The 16,619-nt window shown below is 44.9% G+C and overlaps 1 protein-coding gene across 1 annotated transcript; it reads left to right on the top strand.

Moving 5' to 3' along the window:
- Positions 1–4,431: 4,431 nt before the first annotated feature.
- Positions 4,432–15,277, top strand: LOC130381448 (zinc finger protein 431-like). The gene is given in 2 exon segments (XM_056589078.1): positions 4,432–6,087; positions 13,768–15,277. Coding segments are annotated over 2 exon segments (2,367 nt in total). The 5' UTR covers positions 4,432–4,917; the 3' UTR covers positions 14,965–15,277.
- The last annotated feature ends 1,342 nt before the right edge of the window (positions 15,278–16,619 follow it).

Below are 16,619 nucleotides of genomic sequence, written 5' to 3'. Positions count from 1 at the left end.
GTTTGGCAAGTAGCTGCTCATAATCGAAAATAAGCCCCTTCAGGTCGAAGCACCTCCGTTTCGCGTCGGTGTCCGGTTCGTCCTGTCTGGGCTTATTTTCCCGATAATGACCGGGGTTCTATTGTGACTTAACGTCAATATAACTCTGCATGTGGAAGGGAAAATAGCTTTATTTGTAATAACAATTTTATGCGGCTGTATTTTCCGAGACCCCCAAAGATATTTGAGTTTACTGCTTTCATGGGAGCCAGACCTCTCTTTATGGGAGCTCAGCTCCCACTGGCTCCCACCCAACTCGAACCCTGGCTATAGGTCTTTCTACACTGCCGAGCCGGTTCGGTCGCAGCTTATTGGCACGCCCGGCGATTTCACCTTCTTATCTCAAGTTTCCTGTGTCAAACCGAGGGGGTAAAATCCCCCGTTCGTCACGGCGTGGGGATTCTTGGTTCACTGGGGAAGGCGGGGCTGTGCACGGAGTCTCTGACCTCTTTAGAATAATTTGTATTATTGCATACTCCCAAATGTTTTATTTTTTTTATGAACGAAGACACCCGAATGCAATAATGAGTTCACTCTAGTAGGCTAACGATGCTCTTAGCGTCCTACGAGTACCCTGGAGCACTCGTTAGCTACGAGCGTTTTCAAGACGTTCGTTACCAACGATGCTTTCGGGAAACGGTGTGAAAACTGTACGATGCTCGACCACTCTGCGATCCACTTAGGCTAACGATGCTTTCGGGAAACGGGGCCCGGCTTTACTTGGTGCCTACTCTCTTTGCAGCGTGCAGATGTTAGACAGTGGAATCTGCATTTGCTGCAGGGTTTTATAACCAGTGGTCCATTTTACTTGTATTGCTTTTTTAATTGTCTCCTTTCCTCAGCGCATTCCTCTCTTGTTAACACGATATTCATCCCTGTTCCTTCACTTTGTTGTTGTTTTTCAAGTTGGACACACACACACACACACACACACACACACACACACACACACACACACACACACACACACACACACACACACACACATTCTTGTTGTCTGACCCATTGTTTAATAAAAAAAATACTTTCATTTGTTATTCTTTGATATATGTGATACTTTTGATTCTGATTTCAGAACAGATCTAGTAAGGTTAAGCCACTAAAGTCAGTAGCCTAGTGCTACCCACGCTAACACGAACGTGAAGCTTTCCCTCAAACTTAACGTATCTAAGTAGCTTGCAGTTGTCACCCTACCACTCCAAATGTAAAACTGACGTTAACAAATATGCAACAATGGTCAGAAAAGTACTGGTGTTTTTTAATTTATATTTACCATTCAATATTGCCATCGCTGCTGGCAGTCCCATTGAAGAACACGGCAGCGCGGCCTGTTCTTGAACTATACAGGCTTACATGAACCACGTGACGACCCTGCCGGCGAGATCAGAGAGTGTCACAACCATAGACATATATATTACCTAGATGCCTCGTTCTAGACGCCACCGTAGGGCATCTAGTTAATATATATATCTATGGTCGCAACTCTTCTCTCTATTGCTCTGGCAGCATCTTTAGACAGATGAGGAAGCCGGGGCCAATACGTCATAGGCCACGCCCACTGGATACGAAGGCAGCGCGGGAGTCAGATGAGGTCAGGAACATATGGCCGTCCCGTTGCTAGAACACGGCAGCGCCAAACATTTCACTGACTACTGCTTCCTCAACCTGGGCAAATACAGAGCTGGACTTGCTCAACGTCTGAAAATCAAGTCTGGATCAGTACCAACTCTCCTCGGCTCAGCTACAAACCTCGAAAAAGTAAGTTAACTAACGCCACATCATTGTGTTGCTTTACTGTATATAGTTACCTTGTTAGCATTATAATGTTGCTTTAGCATTAGCGCTACAGCTAACAGCCAAGCTACTGTCGCTAATGCTACGGTAGATAGCATCAGTTATGTGTGTAAATACCATGGACGACAGCGGACTAATAAATGGCCGCCCATTCATTCCTATAAATACACGCACTGTAACTCGAGTGTGCACCTCAGCAAGCAAGGGGCATCATACGAGAATGGGCACAATTCAACAAAGGGGGTACAGGCACTGATCTCTACTGCTTGGATACCAAGGGAATGCAATGTTTTACAATGTCTGCTCACCATACAACAAACGAATACAACTGTATTTTACCGGCCACTGGACCGCAGTAGTTCTAGCGTTTTACTGATGAGGAGATTGACCTGTTAAACTCATCCTAAATACATATGTTGCGTTCCTGGGAACCCGTGTTTTTTCCCCCTTCTACCCTCTTGTACTCCCAGTTATAGCTGGTTATTTACGGGCAAAAAAGTGTACCTGGAACGCACTATTATAGGCATGTTTTCCCCCTCACACCTGATTCAAATCAAAGGGTGATTAGCAGATTTCTGCAGAGCTTGATGTCATGGTATTGAGTTGATGAGATGAACTATAAAATATGTAAAGAAATCAAGGATGTAATATCATTTCATAGAACTCATTTTAAGTATTAGGCTAATGTAATTCACTGAACATGCTTCTCTAATATCGTCTTACAACTTGCACCTGGAATACATACAAGGTAAAAAATTGATTACTGATTTTTCTTTGTTGTCTCTACGCAGGCCAGCTCATCAAGTGCTTACATTCAGCAGCTTCTCTCAAGGGATGTTGCCTGCCAGACAGAAAACCTGGAAACGCATATTTGTAGGCACAAAGCTATCCTTAAAGTCTATGCAGCCCCATTTTAAAAGTGAAGGTGTGTACATTACTCATTGAGTATTTTTTTTCTGTGATTTGGTAGATTCTAGGCAGCATAAATTCTAGGCTGATGCTAGATTCTTCCTGCGCTAAAAAGCCTGGTCCTCTTTGGAAAAGCATCATGACCAGCGCCCTGCTAAAACACGAGTCAAACTTGGGAGTTGCATTTCAAAGATGGAATCAGTCAAGAGCCCAGAAGGGTTTCAAGACAGATGCCACATGAGCTTGTTTTTCATTCTCAAACATCAAAGAATTCATAATGCATGAATTTTAGCTGATCAGCTTAGAGGGAAGGACACAGTGTTGCTTTTTAGTGTCGAAATAGAATTATTGCGCTTGTATCGCATTTCATGTTGTGATCGAATCACTTTGCGCTGGTCTTCGTTGAGTGTCCTTAACCTGGCCAACCACTTGAGCTTTGAGTCTAGGGAGGAGGGTGCTGGAGGAGACGTCCCTCTCCAAAACTGTGAATCTTTTTCAGCAATACACATTTTAAACCCTCTGTGTCAATGTTGCATACATTTAAAGAGTTTCTTTCACGTGTACAAATACACAATGCCTCCCTTTATGCAATATCTAAATGTAAATATACTTTTTCCTTTTTTTCTCCCTCTGTAGAAGACGCCTTTAGAGACCGTAGCACGCAGCGCGGCGCCACCTCAGAGAGTCTGGGTATGGACGGCCCTGGCTCCTCCCTCATGTCCAGTCCCAGCGGGGAGCTGAAGATTCTGAGCGTCTACGGTAAAGGGGAGGGCCCTTTGGCGACGGACGGCCATGACACCCTCTTCACCGCGTCAGAAGTGGAGGCCCTGAACTCGCTGTCTGAGGACCACAGCGCGGCCAAGAGCCTGGAGCGCGGCGAGCGGCTTGTCTGCCGCGAGGAGCTGAGTGTGCAGGTTGGAAATGAGCTTCTTATTCAGCATCCAAAAGAGAGGCTTCCTCTGTTACGACTCTAAAACAAACCCATTGAAAGCCCACACCTTTTATTATTCAGTAAACGTTTTTACACCGCCAAATATGCCCGTCTTTTTTTTTTTTTTTTTTCTGTGTGATCCGCGCGTTTACACTGACCGAGGTAATTTACAGGCTTTATTTCGCACCCCTATTAACCCTCTCTGACCCTATACATATTGGCGGTTTCATTTTGATGTAAATGCGATAAGACAGCTTTGCGGTTCTAGGGGCGAGGCTTGGGTAGAGGTGTTGCTGCATTGTCTCTACAAAAGAGACGATGCAGCGATATCAACATGAATAGTTGTAACTGGAGAGAAGGTGAAATCCGCAAGCTGCTGACAATCATAGGAGAGAAGGTGAGGCAGTCGCATTTAAAGAAGACGAAAAATGGTTGATCTAAGAGAAAGTACCAGAAAAACGTTCCTTACAATGCTTCGTCAGCAAAATGGTTAGCAAAATAAAGAATATGTTGGGATTATTGCACTTGTAAATAGTTAATCTCGTTTTAGCCTACACTCAGATGTGAACTCATTCTTGCATGCGAGGGTCTTGAATCAAAAAAATTATTTATATATTTTTTTGCAATTCATTGTAAAAAGTCCTCCAGTGTGTAGCCCTGCCTTCTCCTGTGAACCAAGAAAGCCAGCTCCGAGACGAACAGGGATTTTATCAGTTTGGCAGGGTAAAAATGCCTAATCTGTCGTTAGTGGGGATTAACAACTATTCTGTGAAAATGAAAGAATATGTCTTGTGTGTGTGTTTCCTTTTTCATGTGGAAAGCAGCAGACCCCAGACACCATTTCAATCAAGGTCGAAGAAGATATTGGTGGAGGCATGCCCGCCGTAGGTTAGTAATACACATTGCATCTATCTATGCAAGAAAACAACCTTTATAAACTGAGAATGTACTCGAATCTGCCTTCTCAGCAGGAGCCTTTAACCCTTAACCATCCAAAGGGCGACAAGGAAAATGCATAATCAACAAATAGAAGTTAGAAAGAATGTCAAAATATAATTCTTCCAACACACAAGTGTGTACAAAGTACATACTGTATACCTTTTGTGAAAACGATTAATTAAAAACATCACTTTCTCTCTTTCTCTGTTTTCCTCTCTGAAGAAGACAATGACATCAGAGACTGCAGCACGCAGCGCGGCGCCACCTCGGAGAGTCTGCGTGTGGACGCCCCTGGCTCCTCCCACATGTCAAGTCACAGAGGGGAGCTGCGCATCCTGAGCGTCTACGGACAAGGGGAGGGCCCACTGGCGGTGGACGGCCAGGACACCGTCTTTGCCACGTCAGAACTGGAGGCCTTGAGCTCGCTTTCTAATGACCACGGCGTGGCCAAGAGCCTGAACTGCAGCGTGAGGCTCGTCCGCCTTGAGGAGCTGACTGGGCATCAGGGCGGCCGCAAGGGCCGGCCCGGTGTCTTGTGTGGAAAGGTTGTTCCCAACAATGCCAATATGATCGTCCACATGAGGACTCACTCCGGCGAGAAGCCCTACAGGTGTGACCAATGCACGAAGCGCTTCAGTTATAGCTCCCACCTGAAGATCCACATGAGAACTCACTCCGGCGAGAAGCCCTACAAGTGCGACCAATGCACGAAGTGCTTCAGTCGGAAAGGCCAGCTGAATATCCACATGTTGACTCACTCCGGCGAGAAGCCCTACAAGTGTGACCAATGCACGATGCGCTTCAGTCAGAAATACATCCTGAAGAACCACATGAGGACTCACTCCGGGGAGAAGCCCTACAAGTGTGACCAATGCACAAAGCGCTTCAGTCGGAAAAACCACCTGAATATCCACATGAGGACTCACTCCGGGGAGAAGCCCTATAGGTGTGACCAATGCACGAAGGGCTTCAGTCTGAAAAGCAGCCTGAAGATCCACATGAGGACTCACTCCGAGGAGAAGCCCTACAAGTGTGACCAATGCACGAAGCGCTTCAGTCATGGCTCCTCCCTGAAGTTCCACATGTCGACTCACACCGGGGAGAAGCCCTACAGGTGTGACCAATGCACGAAGCGCTTCAGTCAGAAAGGCCACCTGAAAATCCACCTGAGGACTCACTCTGGGGAGAAGCCCTACAAGTGTGACCAATGCACGAAGCGCTTCAGTCATGGCTCCTCCCTGAAGTTCCACATGTCGACTCACACCGGGGAGAAGCCCTACAGGTGTGACCAATGCACGAAGCGCTTCAGTCAGAAAGGCCACCTGAAAATCCACCTGAGGACTCACTCTGGGGAGAAGCCCTGCGTGTGTCTGCAGTGCAACGCCAGCTACAGCGACCCACACAGTTTGCGTGTGCACATGCTCAAGCACACTTTGACGCGGGGTAACGGGACGCTTTGATTGAGACCTTATGATGTTCACATAATAATCAGTGTCTGTTATTAAACATAGAGGCTGGAAAAGAGCCAGATAGGCTCATAGGCAGTTGACATATGAGAGCTGGAAATAATACATTGTCTGGCCATATGCTATGTTTACGGTATATTATCCCACTGACTAAAATATGTATGGGACAGTATTTTTAGCGATCACTTAGCCTCCTTATGTGTAGGCCTATCCCTTTAAATAGGTACGCACCTGGGTTGTAGAGGAGGGTGAACGCACAAAACGGGGGTGTGTGTTTTTTCTCACGGGGGGAGTTTGAATGAGGAAGTGGCGGCAAGCTAAGTTAGATATATCAATACGACTTAGACAGCAAATGCCAGTTGTTATAGCGATCTTTTGTTTATATGTATGTTTATTTAATACTTTCCACCAACTGCTTTTCTCTGGACCGATCCACAAAGTGAGACTTATATAGGAGTAGCCTACCAGAATTCGGAAGGATTTACGCAGCTCGGGATCTGGTGAGCGAAGCGGCAATTTTGTTCCTGTTTTTTTCTGCGCAATGGATTGCTGTTTTTGATTTGGATTACGATCAGAGACTGTTTTGTTGGATGCATTGTAAAGACAATCGCGGAAACCGGCCGACACTGCGGCCGTGCGAGACTCTGGTTCACTTTGGACTTGATCACGGATCATTATTGTTTGTTCATTAGTTGTATAAATAACCACACACGCATGACATCGAACACAGACAATATATGTATTAGATGATTGCGGTGTATGTGTTTCTGTTGTCTCTTTAGCCTATTTAGCCTAACATTGATTTCCCGATAAAAGAATAACAACAGAATGTGACGAGTTTCTGTTTTAATTAGCGGAATTTGTTATAACCTCTGTCCTGTATTGGTTGAAATTACTGCTTTTAGTTTTTCTTTTCATCACGATTAAACGCTTCGTACCTTCGATTCACTTTCTGTTTTTATTGATTGATGTCCCTGTTGAATAACTTATTTCTAGGACACTTCTGACAGCAAAATATTTTATTTAATGTAGAGCTTGATCAGGGGAAGATACAGGCAGCGAAGTTACCAAGCATACAGTCAATGAGACGATGGGTGTACATGATTCTTATAGGAAACGTTCACATCGTGGGTAAATACAAAAGAAACAAAGGTCAGGGGGAGGGGCCTTCGTGGAGTTTAGGATTGGTCAGAGGAGAGACCAAGTTAAATTGCAATTCACAATATGGGTGAAGTGGACATGGCTGCAAGACAGTTAAAGGAATCTACACAACAAAGAAGTCTGTGGATTGGCTTGAGTATCAAACTTGGTGCCCACAGTTGCAAATGCAAACTATCTTAACACCTTTCTATTAGAGAGGGCGGGAGGTTCCTCTAGGTCCATGGAGAATGCATAGATATTCATTGAAATTGACAAATTATTCAAACTGGGTTCATATAATTTGTGTATTAAAGTTATGCTTGACATTGCCACAACATTGTCATTACCGTTATCTTTGTTATTACAAAAAGCCTGCATAGTTCACTTGTGAAATAGACTGCTATTGAACCGCACATTATACATGATTGTGTTCATTCCACTGACCTTTCCATTCCGTTTGCTTAATGCTAACTACCTTGGATGGATTGTATCATAATAGGCGATAATGGTTGCAGATGATCCATTTTAAAAGGTCCCAGGTTAAATGTCTAGATCTCAGTGATGCTCAGTTTAGGCCGGTCCTCCCTCTAGAAGGCAGCATTATTCTAACGGGACAAAGTCAGAAGATTCCTAGCATTGGTCCCCCTTCACTCCCTGTTTGCAGCGGCGGCTGGTGATCCAATTCGTGGGTGGGGTGCAGTAATGGACGGGGGTCCTCCCCATGAAAATATAGAATTGTTTTCTGGGATGCCCACTAGCTAAAAAGGTATTCTGATTCATAGCCTACATCCTGACGTTCAGGGCCTGGACAAGCTTACACTGCTTTCACTTTCATTCCACTAGCCATTGCTATTTGACCCATGGTTGTTATTCTGATATTGAGGCATATCATGATCAATGTCCTATAGTGTTTTACCCAAGTCTCAAGGTCTGTGACAAATGCAGTTTGGGACCGTTGTATATTTATTTTATATGCTACATGCCAAAAGACTTCATTAATATGTCACCTACTTGTTCCTTTTAAGTATAACATTGCATGAGGAGTCCAATTCCTCCACTGAAATGGGTAGAAAGTGCTTTTACGGCTCTCTGCTAATTAACAAACTATCACTTCTCTCTGCATGTAGTTATGTTGCGCAATGCACGAATGCTGCTGAGGTAGGTAGCCTTTTAGATTCATTGGCTGAATTGTCCAATCAGCTCCAAATTCCTACAATGTGTTGAAACACAAGACAGTGTACTGACAAGTGTTTCTTCAATACTCTGAGTAATTCTGTTACTGTTGGGAAAGGAGAATAAGCCTATCTTGATGAATCCTTCATCATGTTGTGTGTTCAGTAACGGGGGTAGGGTTTGTGTTCGGTCTTTCTTCTTTTATTTTGCTTATTGTGTGTGTGTGTGTGTGTGTGTGTGTGTGTGTGTGTGTGTGTGTGTGTGTGTGTGTGTGTGTGTGTGTGTGTGTGTGTGTGTGTGTGTGTGTGTGTGTGTGTGTGTGTGTGTGTGTGTGTGTGTGTGTGTGTGTGTATCGCTGCAGTTCAGAAGGTGAACTGCACCGTGGAGGATTCACCGCCCCCTAGTGGTTCCACATGCATTTACTTTGATACGTCTTTGATGCGTCTTTGAAGTTTCTAGGAATGTGGTTGGACAAAATAATGACAGGGAAAAAGCATATTGAGATGGTAGCTTTGAAGTGTGGGAAAATAAATAATGTCCTTAGGTGTGTAGCTGGTTCAGACTGGGGGGCTGATAGAGAATCAATGATGAGGATTTACAGAGCAATGATAAGATCAGCAATTGATTATGGATGCATGGTTTATGGATCAGCAGCTCTTTCAGTGTTAAACAAATTAGAAATAGTCTAATTTGTGGCAGTCTTATGGGCCTTACGATGGGTGGAGGATAATAAACAGGGGTATTCAACAATATGTAGTGATTCAGCTGCAGCTTTCATTTCAATAAAAGAAGGAAAATCCAAGTCCAGACCGGATTTAATTGTGGAAATACTACAGTCTCTGTTCAGAATTTACAAGGCGGGGAGGAGGTGGGGTTTCTCTGGGTGCCGGCTCATGTGGGTGTGAAAGGGAACGAGGAGGCGTATGAGGAGGCAAAGAAGGTGGTGAAGGAGGAAACAGTGCAAATTCATCTGCAATATGGGGCACCCGAGTGCATGGAAAAAATAAACAGGGCTCTAAAAGAAAGGTGGCAAAATTCTTGGGAGAAGGAAAGGAAGGGAAGGGCGTACTTTTCAATACAGGAAATTGTAAAGAAAGATAGGTGCACTTTTAGGTGCATAAGAAAAGATGATGTAGCAATCACAAGACTGAGGCTTGGACACTGTGGGCTGAGGAGTGGGCTGGCTCTGATTGGCAAACACCCAGATGGCAGGTGTGAGTGTGGAGAAAGAGAGACTGTACAACATGTACTTCTCCAGTGTGGGCGCTATTCCAGGCAACGGAGGACTCTGTACCGGAGGCTTGGATCAGCTGGGGAATCAGTTCTTAGTATGCGCACCCTTTTAAATCTGGATTCAGTGGATAAAACAAAGGAATTGATGGACTACCTTCACATCATTGGAGTATATAAAAGGATTTAAAGTTTAGGGGGAAATAACAAACAGTGGGGGGCAGTAATACGCCATAGCTGCGTCAAGGCTGCCTAAATAAAAGAAGAAGAAGAAGTTACGCCTCCTACTACAAGTTCCTCCCACTACAAGTTACGCCTCCGTCTTGCAGGACGCAGGCAGACCCTACTCTACGATCGTGTAGCCTACACGTAGTTCTTTCATTGAGAGACACCATGGCTCGCAAACGAGCGAAGCATAGCAGTTGCTAAGTGTTTGGATGTACAAATGAACACAATAGTCTATATTTTGTTCCTTCCTCCGAGCCGCTGAAGAACCAGCGGGTTAATTTTATTGTCTCTGGAAATGCGCCAGTCTGCGCCAAACATTTCACTGACGACTGCTTCCTCAACTTGGGCCAATACAGAGCTGGACTTGCTCAACGTCTGAGAATCAAGTCTGGATCAGTACCAACTCTCCATGGCTCAGCTACAAACCTCGAAAAAGTAAGTTAACTAACGCCATATCATTGTGTTGCTTTACTGTATATTGTTCCGTTGTTACCATTATAATGTTACTTTAGCATTAGCGCTACAGCTAACAGCCAAGTTACTGTCGCTAATGCTACGGTAGATAGCATCTGTTATGTGTGTAAATACCATGGACCTATAAGAAAGGACAGCGGACTAAATCATGGCCGCTGTAGCACCCGATTTGGTTCCCCCCCAGTTCCTGTTCCCCCTTACGCTGATTTACTGATGAGCCGTGCGTAGTTGCTATGTTACCGTACGTACTTGAGGAAGAAACGCAAATCGATAACAGCTGGATGTACGAAAGCGAAATGGGACAACCCTCACGCCAGGCTGTGCGGCAGTAGTCGTCTACTCGTCTGCTACGTTGATTTTAGCGTTACAACACAACTATAACACACACACGTTATTCATGAAGGTAATTGTTAGACCATTCATTGTCAATCTTTGCAAAGGAATACGATTAAAAGAAAAAAATAGGGGAAACCATCTCCATCAATAATGTATTTATTACGGCTGGACAAAGATTACAAGTTTTAATCGCATCGTTTGGTGAAACAACTCGCGATTAATCACACTTTTATCCACTCCAATTTAAGTTGAATGAGATATCAAATTGAATGACGCATTATCATTTATACCAAATGTACTTATCAATAACTTCGCCAAGTTTTCTTGAGGGAGTTTTATTGAGTCACCCAGTGTGGTTTGAATATGACAATTACGGAATACTATTATAGGCATGTTTTCTCCTTCACACCTGATTCAAATCAAAGGGTTATTAGCAGATTTCTGCAGAGCTTGATGTCATGGTATTGAGTTGATGAGATGAACTATAAAATATGTAAACAACGATGTAATGTCATTTCATAGGACTAATTTTAAGTATTAGGCTAATGTAATTCACTAAACATGATTATCTTATATCTTCTTACAACTTGCACCTGGAATATATTCAATGTAATAAATTGAGTACTGATTTTACTTTGTTGTCTCTACGCAGGCCAGCTCATCAAGTGCTTACATTCAGCAGCTTCTCTCAAGGGATGTAGCCTGCCAGACAGAGCACCTGGAAACACGTACTGTAGGCACTCAGCTTTCCTTAAAGACTTTGCAGCCCCATTTTAAAAGTGAAGGTGTGTACCTTCTACATTGAGTATTTTTTCCCTTGATATAGTAGATTCTAGGCAGCATAGATTCTAGGCTGATGCTAGATTCTACCTGCGCTAAAAAGCCTGGTCCTCTTTGAAAAAGCATCATGCCCAGCGCCCTGCTAAAAGTTAAACTTGGAGTTGCAATTCAAAGATGGAATCAGTCAAGAGCCCAGAAGGGTTCAAAATGTATAAATGTTAGCTGAGCAGCTTACAGGGAAGGACACGTTGTTGCTTTTTAGTGTCAAAATAGAATTATTGCGCTTGCCTCGCATGTCATGTGGTGCTCAGATCATTTTGCGCTGGTGTTCGTTGAGTGTCCTTAACCTGGCCAACCACTTGAGCTTTGAGTCTAGGGAGGAGGGTGCTGGAGGAGACGTCCCTCTCCAAAACTGTGAATCTTTGTCAGCAGTGCACATTTTAAACCCTGTTTCAATGTTGCATACATTTAAAGAGTTTCTTTCACGTGTACAAATACATAATGCCTCCCTTTATGCAATATCTAAATGTAAATATACTTTTTCCTTTTTTTCTGCCTCTGCAGAAGACTGCGATGCCTTTAGAGACCGTAGCACTCAGCGCAACGCCACCTCAGAGAGTCTGGGTGTGGACGCCCCTGGCTCCTCCCACATGTCCAATCACAGCGGGGAGCTGAAGATTCTGAGCGTCTATGGAAAAGGGGAGGGCCCTTTGGCGACGGACGGCCATGACACCCTCTTCACCGCGTCAGAAGTGGAGTCCCTGAATTCGCTGTCTGCGGACCACAGCGTGGCCAAGAGCCTGGAGCACGGCGAGCGGCTGTTCTGCCGTGAGGAGCTGAGTGTGCAGGTTGGAAATCATCTTCTTATTCACCCTCCAAAAGAGAGGTTTCCTCTGTTACGACTCTAAAACAAACCCATAGAAAGCCCACACCTTTTTATGATTCAGTAAATGTTTTTACAATTCAAAATATGCCCGTTTTATGCCCAACTTGTCCCCTCGGTGATCCCCACGTTTACACTGAGCAAGGTAATTTACAGGCTTTATTTCGCACCCCTATTAACCCTCTCTGACCCTACACATATTGGCGGTTTCATTTTGATGTAAATGCGATAAGACAGCTTTTCGGTTCTAGGGGCGAGGCTTGGGTAGAGTTGTCTCTACAACAGAGACGATGCAGCGATATCAACATGAATAGTTGTAACTGGAGAGACGGTGAAATCCGCAAGCTGCTGACCATCATGGGAGAGAAGGTGAGGCAGTCGCATTTATAGAAGACGAAAAATGGTTGATCTAAGAGAAAGTAACGGACAAAACTTTCCTTACAATGCTTCGTCCGCAAAGTGGTTAGCAAAATAAAGAATATGTTGGGATTATTGCACTTGCAAATAGTTAATCGCGATTTAGCCTACACTCAGATGTGAACTCATTCTTTCATGTGAGGGTCTTGAATCCTGATTTATTTTTATTTTTTTTGCAATTCATTGTAAAAAGTCCTCCAGTGTGTAGCACCGCCTTCTCCTGTGAAGCCAGCTCCGAGACGAAGGGGGATTTTATCAGTTTGGCAGTGTTGCAAATTGCAGTGCGTGCCAAGCTGCGTCCGATCCAGATTGGCTGTGTAAAAATGCCTAATCTGTCGTTATTGGGGATTGACATCTATTCTGTGAAAATGAAAGAATATGTATTTTGTGTGTTTCCTTCTTATGTGGAAAGCAGCAGACCCCAGACACCATTTCAATCAAGCTTGAAGAGGATATTGGTGGAGGCATGCCCGCCGTAGGTTAGTACACACATTGCATCTACGCAAGAAAACAATCTTTATAAACTAAGAATGTACTCGATTCTGCCTTCTCAGCAGGAGCCTTTAACCCTTGACCATCCTAAGGGCGACAGGGAAAATGCATAATCAACAAATAGAAGTTAGAAAGAACGTCAAAATATAATTCTTCCAATACACAAGTGTGTACAAAGTACACACTGTATACCTTTTGTGAAAATTATGAATTAAAAACATCTTTCTCAGTTTTCCTCTCTGAAGAAGACAATGACATCAGAGACTGTAGCACGCAGCGCGGCGCCACCTCGGAGAGTCTGCGTGTGGACGGCCCTGGCTCCTCCCACATGTCACAGCGGGGATCTGCGCACCCTGAGCGTCTACGGACAAGGGGAGGGCCCTCTGGCGGTGGACGGCCATGACACCCTCTTTGCCGCATCAGAACTGGAGGCCTTGAGCTCGCTGTCCGCTGACCACAGCGTGGCCAAGAGCCTGAACTGCAGCGTGCGGCTCGTCCGCCTTGAGGAGCTGACTGGATATCAGGGCGGCCGCAAGGGCCGGCCCGGTGTCTTGTGTGGAAAGGTTATTCCCAACAATGCCAATATGATCGTCCACATGAGGACTCACTCTGGGAAGAAGCCCTACAAGTGTGACCAATGCATGAAGTGCTTCCGTCATGGCTCCTCCCTGAAGTTCCACAAGTCGACTCACTCTGTGGAGAAGCCCTACAGGTGTGACCAATGCACGAAGCACTACCATCGGAAATGCGACCTGGAGATCCACCTGAGGACTCACTCCGGTGAGAAGCCCTACAAGTGTGACCAATGTACGAAGCGCTTCAGTCAGACAAGCAACCTGAAGCTCCACATGAGAACTCACACCGGCGAGAAGCCCTACAGGTGTGACCAATGCACGAAGTGCTTCAGTCTGAAAGGCACCCTGAAGTTCCACATGTTGACTCACTCTGGGGAGAAGCCCTACAGGTGTGACCAATGCATGAAGTGCTTCAGTCAGAAAGGCAGCCTGTATCTTCACATGAGGACTCACACCGGCGAGAAGCCCTACAAGTGTGACCAATGCACGAAGCGCTTCAGTCAGACAAGCAACCTGAAGATCCACATGAGGACTCACTCCGGCGAGAAGCCCTACAAGTGTGACCAATGCACAAAGTCTTTCTGTCAGAAAGACTACCTGAATAGACACATGATGACTCACTCCGACGAGAAGCCCTACAAGTGTGACCAATGCACGAAGCGCTTCAGTCAGACAAGCAACCTGAAGATCCACATGAGAACTCACACCGGCGAGAAGCCCTACAGGTGTGACCAATGCACGAAGGGCTTCATTGTGAAAGGCAACCTGAAGATCCACATGAGGACTCACTCCGGCGAGAAGCCCTACAAGTGTGACCAATGCACAAAGTCTTTCTGTCAGAAAGACTACCTGAATAGACACATGATGACTCACTCCAACGAGAAGCCCTACAAGTGTGACCAATGCACGAAGGGCTTCAGTCTGAAAAGCACTCTGAAGATCCACCTGTGGACTCACTCTGGGGAGAAGCCCTACAAGTGTGACCAATGCAAGAAGGGCTTCAGTGGTAGCTACAAACTGAAGATCCACATGAGAACTCACACCGGCGAGAAGCCCTACAGGTGTGACCAATGCACAAAGGGCTTCATTGTGAAAGGCAACCTGAAGATCCACATGAGGACTCACTCCGGCGAGAAGCCCTACAAGTGTGACCAATGAATAGACACTAGCTGAATAGACACATGACTCACCTCAACGAGAAGCCCTACAGGGGCGACCAATGCACGAAGTGCTTCAGTCAGAAAGGCACCCTGAAGATCCACATGAGGACTCACTCCGATTAGAAGCCCTGCCTGTTAGTGCATTGCAACGGCAGCTACAGCGACCCAAGCAATTGGAGTGTGCACATGCTCAAGCACACGGGCAATGGGGTGCTTTCACACAGGGTAACGGGGCGCTTTGAGTGACACCTCTGTCCGGTATTTGTCAAAATTACTGCTTTTAGTTTTTCTTTTCATCATGATTAAACACTTTCCAGCTTTTGATTTGCTTTGTTTTGTTTTGTCATTTAAGTATTTTTTCTGTGTGATAAAGAATTAATTTCTCTGATTCTTCTAACGGCAAAATATTAGGAAACGTTCACATCGTTGGTAAATACAAAGGAAACATGTGAGGGGAGTATACCACGAACCTCGCTGAACATACCCAGGCTTTCTTGGGAAAACCTGGTTCGACAGAGACGCAACTCGCAGTCAGAGTTAAATGGTTCCACGACACTCACTTTAGATTCAATTAGTCGAACCAGGTTTTCCGCTTTAGTTTCAATGCGCGTTCACATAAAAGGTGTGTTTATCACGTCATTTTACTCCCCCTTATGCAAAGTGAATCGAGCGTGCGTGGTGTATTATTATGAACTCCTACGAGGAATTCAAAGTCCAAATCACAGCCAAGGGGAACAGGGTTGGCCATAATATGGCTAGGGTGGCGTGCTGGCAAAAAATAGCCGTCCGTGTTCATTCGTAAGTGAAAAGATTCTGCACATTGTATAAAAAATATCTTGTATCATCATGCCTTTTACCCCCATAGATGTGGTGCCAGTGTAACCCAGGGTTACATGACACCGTTTCATTTAATTCGATTTAAATCACAACCCCTTTTTAAAAGTTTGTTACTAACCAGTAAGAAATACATGGCTTGTGTATTGTCGTTCTAAATAGTGCCACAGAATGAGATAAAGATATATATTGGGAAAATATTGCAAATGAATGCATTTAAATTATTGAATCTAAATAGTATGGTGTGATTTGTTAAACCACCTGTAACTCAACAAAGTCGCATGGCAACTGGTTTGGCTTAGTTAGCCAATCAGAAATTAGACCCGCCTCTTTTTAGCGTCAGCAGATAGCAGTTACGCAGATTCGTCCTTTTCGGGACGAGCCACAGATGAGATTCGACGATAGATTACCGTTTATTAATAGTAACCTAAAGAACAGAGATTCCCCCGCCACTAAAAGTCCCGAAAAGCCTGTGCAGTAAATCGAAACCCTTGGTGAGTCTCCTCGGGTAAACATTTGGATTTCAATTGTGTTTTTGGGTGAGAAAATAACGTTATAAGCCGCTAACTGGCCGCAGCTAATGCTGCTTGCTAACTGCCTAGTAGGCGCGTGGTGTCGCTGCACTTGGCGTGCCGTGACTGATGTGGGGGAGGGGATTAGAGGCCCGTTGCTGGGGCTGCGGGCAGATTGTAGTTTTGACGTTGGGTTGTGCATTTTCTTCACTGTTGATGTTGCGGTCTGTTGATGGGTTAGTGATGTTGCTAGCTGTGTTAATTGCTTTATGGTGAAAAGGAATATGTAAAGCTGTGAGTTAATGGT

This window comes from Gadus chalcogrammus, chromosome 4, assembly GCF_026213295.1.
Source record: "Gadus chalcogrammus isolate NIFS_2021 chromosome 4, NIFS_Gcha_1.0, whole genome shotgun sequence".
NCBI lineage: Eukaryota > Metazoa > Chordata > Actinopteri > Gadiformes > Gadidae > Gadus > Gadus chalcogrammus.
Note: the sequence above shows the minus strand (reverse complement) of the source record. Positions and strands in the feature narration are given on the sequence as shown.